General features: G+C 40.2%; 1 protein-coding gene across 1 annotated transcript; it reads left to right on the forward strand.

Annotated features, from left to right (window-relative positions):
* Positions 1-7: 7 nt before the first annotated feature.
* On the forward strand, positions 8-1854 carry LOC124885434 (F-box/FBD/LRR-repeat protein At1g13570-like; the record flags this gene model as incomplete). The annotated part of the gene is given in 3 exon segments (XM_047404919.1): positions 8-791; positions 1226-1375; positions 1463-1854. Coding segments are annotated over 3 exon segments (1253 nt in total), but the record flags the coding sequence as incomplete, so codon positions are not given.
* Between the last annotated feature and the right edge of the window lie 439 nt (positions 1855-2293).

Here is a 2293-nt window from a genome sequence, read left to right on the forward strand (position 1 = left end):
AACTCGATAGACTTACGGATCTTCCTATTAATATCATACACCAGATTCAGGATCGTATATCTGTTCAGGCTGCCGCGAAAATGAGTGTTTTGTCCAGAGCATGGAGATATATTTGGTCTTCAAATCCGAGGCTCATATTTGCTACGGGGTTTTGCACAATGAGACTGCCGTCAAAGACAATAGACATCATTACTGCAATTCTGCTACAGCACCATGGATCTGTTAAGACATTCTCAGTGGATATTTCACCGATACATTCTTCTCAGCATCCAGTTGTCGATCGATGGATGCTATTTTTGTCAAGAAATGGTCTCATGAATCTGTCTGTTCGGAATGAAAAAAGTGTCAATGCTCCTTATAAATTACCTTCCTATGTGTATAATGTGGAACTAGAACATTTGGTGCTGTCGAATTGCATTTTCAGGCCACCGTGCAGTTTTAGAGGTTTCAGCAAGCTCGGAAAACTTCAACTTACGCGAGTTTCCTTTGAACTAGACGTTGCAACTTCTTCCCTCTGGATGCCAAGCCTCGAGACACTACACTTTACGAAGTGTAGTGGTCTTCGGTTCTTGAATATATATGCCCCAAAACTTCTGTATTTATACCTCGTTGGCTGTGGCAACGATCCTTTAAACTTGGGTCCTTTCATGGTCTGCAGTAAGCTGAAAACATTTGGAATTTTAGAACAAGAAGTTCCACTAAACACACAAGATAAAACAATGATACCAACAGATATTCTTCACAGCTGGCCTAACCTTAATCGTCTTATTTTGGGCAAATGCTTCCTCAAGGTATATATTTATTCTCGTAAGTTGAGTATAGTTTCTTGCTCTCGACAAGAGGGGGTTAATCAGTTGGTAAGCACCCTCCCCCTCCAACTTCAAGGTTCTGAGTTCGAGTTACCAAGAAAAAAAAAGAGCTTCTTGCTCTTCAATTACTGCTACTACTTGTTTCCGGTGCATTGTTTATCGCTTATTCTGCTATATATGGAATATTACTTCCTCTACTATTTGCTTGCCTTGGTATATTTGCTTCCTCTATTATGTGTTACTTGGAAACAACCTCTATATCTTCAAGAGGTAGGGGTGAGTGATGTCTGCGTACACTCTACCCTCATCTGACCCCACTTTGTGGAAATATACTAAGTATGTTGTTGTTGTTGTTGTCGTCGTATATGCATATATTTGTAATTTTTAACCTTAATATTTTGTGGTTGTTTGCTTAGTTTTTCCGTTCTGGTACTGGAGTAGATTGTCCTCCCATGCGATTGAATCGTCTCCATCTTACTGATTATGATTTTGACGGTGAAGATCAAATGTTTGCCCTGCTAAGCATTCTCAGAAATTCTCCCGATTTGGAGATACTTTCTTTTCATGTAAGTAGTCGACTTCATTAGCTGTTACTCATTTTCAGAGTAAAGAGTTGAAAACGCTACTTATTTTTACGTTTAATCTACTTATAGATGTTGAGCCAAAGGAAGAACGATGACATGGAAGTGGATGAAAATTCTTCTCAAGGACCAGACTACGGTACACAACAACTCAATAACTTGCGAACATTGCAGATCAACAGATTCCATGGTTCAAGAGCAGAATTGTTGTTTATAAAGTTTATACTTGCCTCGGCCCCTTTACTCCAGAAGGCCATCCTTTTGGTAGAAACTAGTGTTTGTGAAAGCCAATCGTTGGAAATCTCAAAGGTGTTGATGAGGTTCCCTCGAGCGTCTCCTAAATCAGAAATAATATATGAACCGTGGTCAGAGGAGCAAATATCGGATAGTGCTATGATGTCGAGATGGCAGGAGCCGCTTTCTGACTCTTCATCGTGCCATCTTTACCCTCTGTTTGATTTAGTGTAATGCACTGGATGATTATACTTTTGCCTATAGTTATAGTGTAATGCATGTGTCTTGTAGTTTCTTGTTCGTGGTGTTCTGGTGATGATTGCGATTCCGGACAGATAGTTTATAGTATTACTCTATGAGTGACTTGTTTCTTTTATTATCTAGGGGTGTGTTATCCCATTTTTTTGTTTGTTTTTATGTTTTTTGTCTTGAGCTTGAGGGTCAATCGGAAACAACCTCTCTACTTCATCTGAGGTAGTGGTATGGATTGATCCACATGAGGAACAGTCTCGATAGTGGTTTATCCTTTACCACTCTCGTACTTACTGTGTCAGAAATTGGCGCGCTTGTCCCGTGAACTTCAGAGAAGCTAACGGAGTCAGCCATGCGCGCCATGGAATAGTGTGACTGGTTCTATCTGAAGAGCTCGCCATCGAATAAACCTTGTGC

This window comes from Capsicum annuum, unplaced genomic scaffold (genome assembly GCF_002878395.1).
Source record: "Capsicum annuum cultivar UCD-10X-F1 unplaced genomic scaffold, UCD10Xv1.1 ctg71121, whole genome shotgun sequence".
NCBI classification, from domain to species: Eukaryota; Viridiplantae; Streptophyta; class Magnoliopsida; order Solanales; family Solanaceae; genus Capsicum; species Capsicum annuum.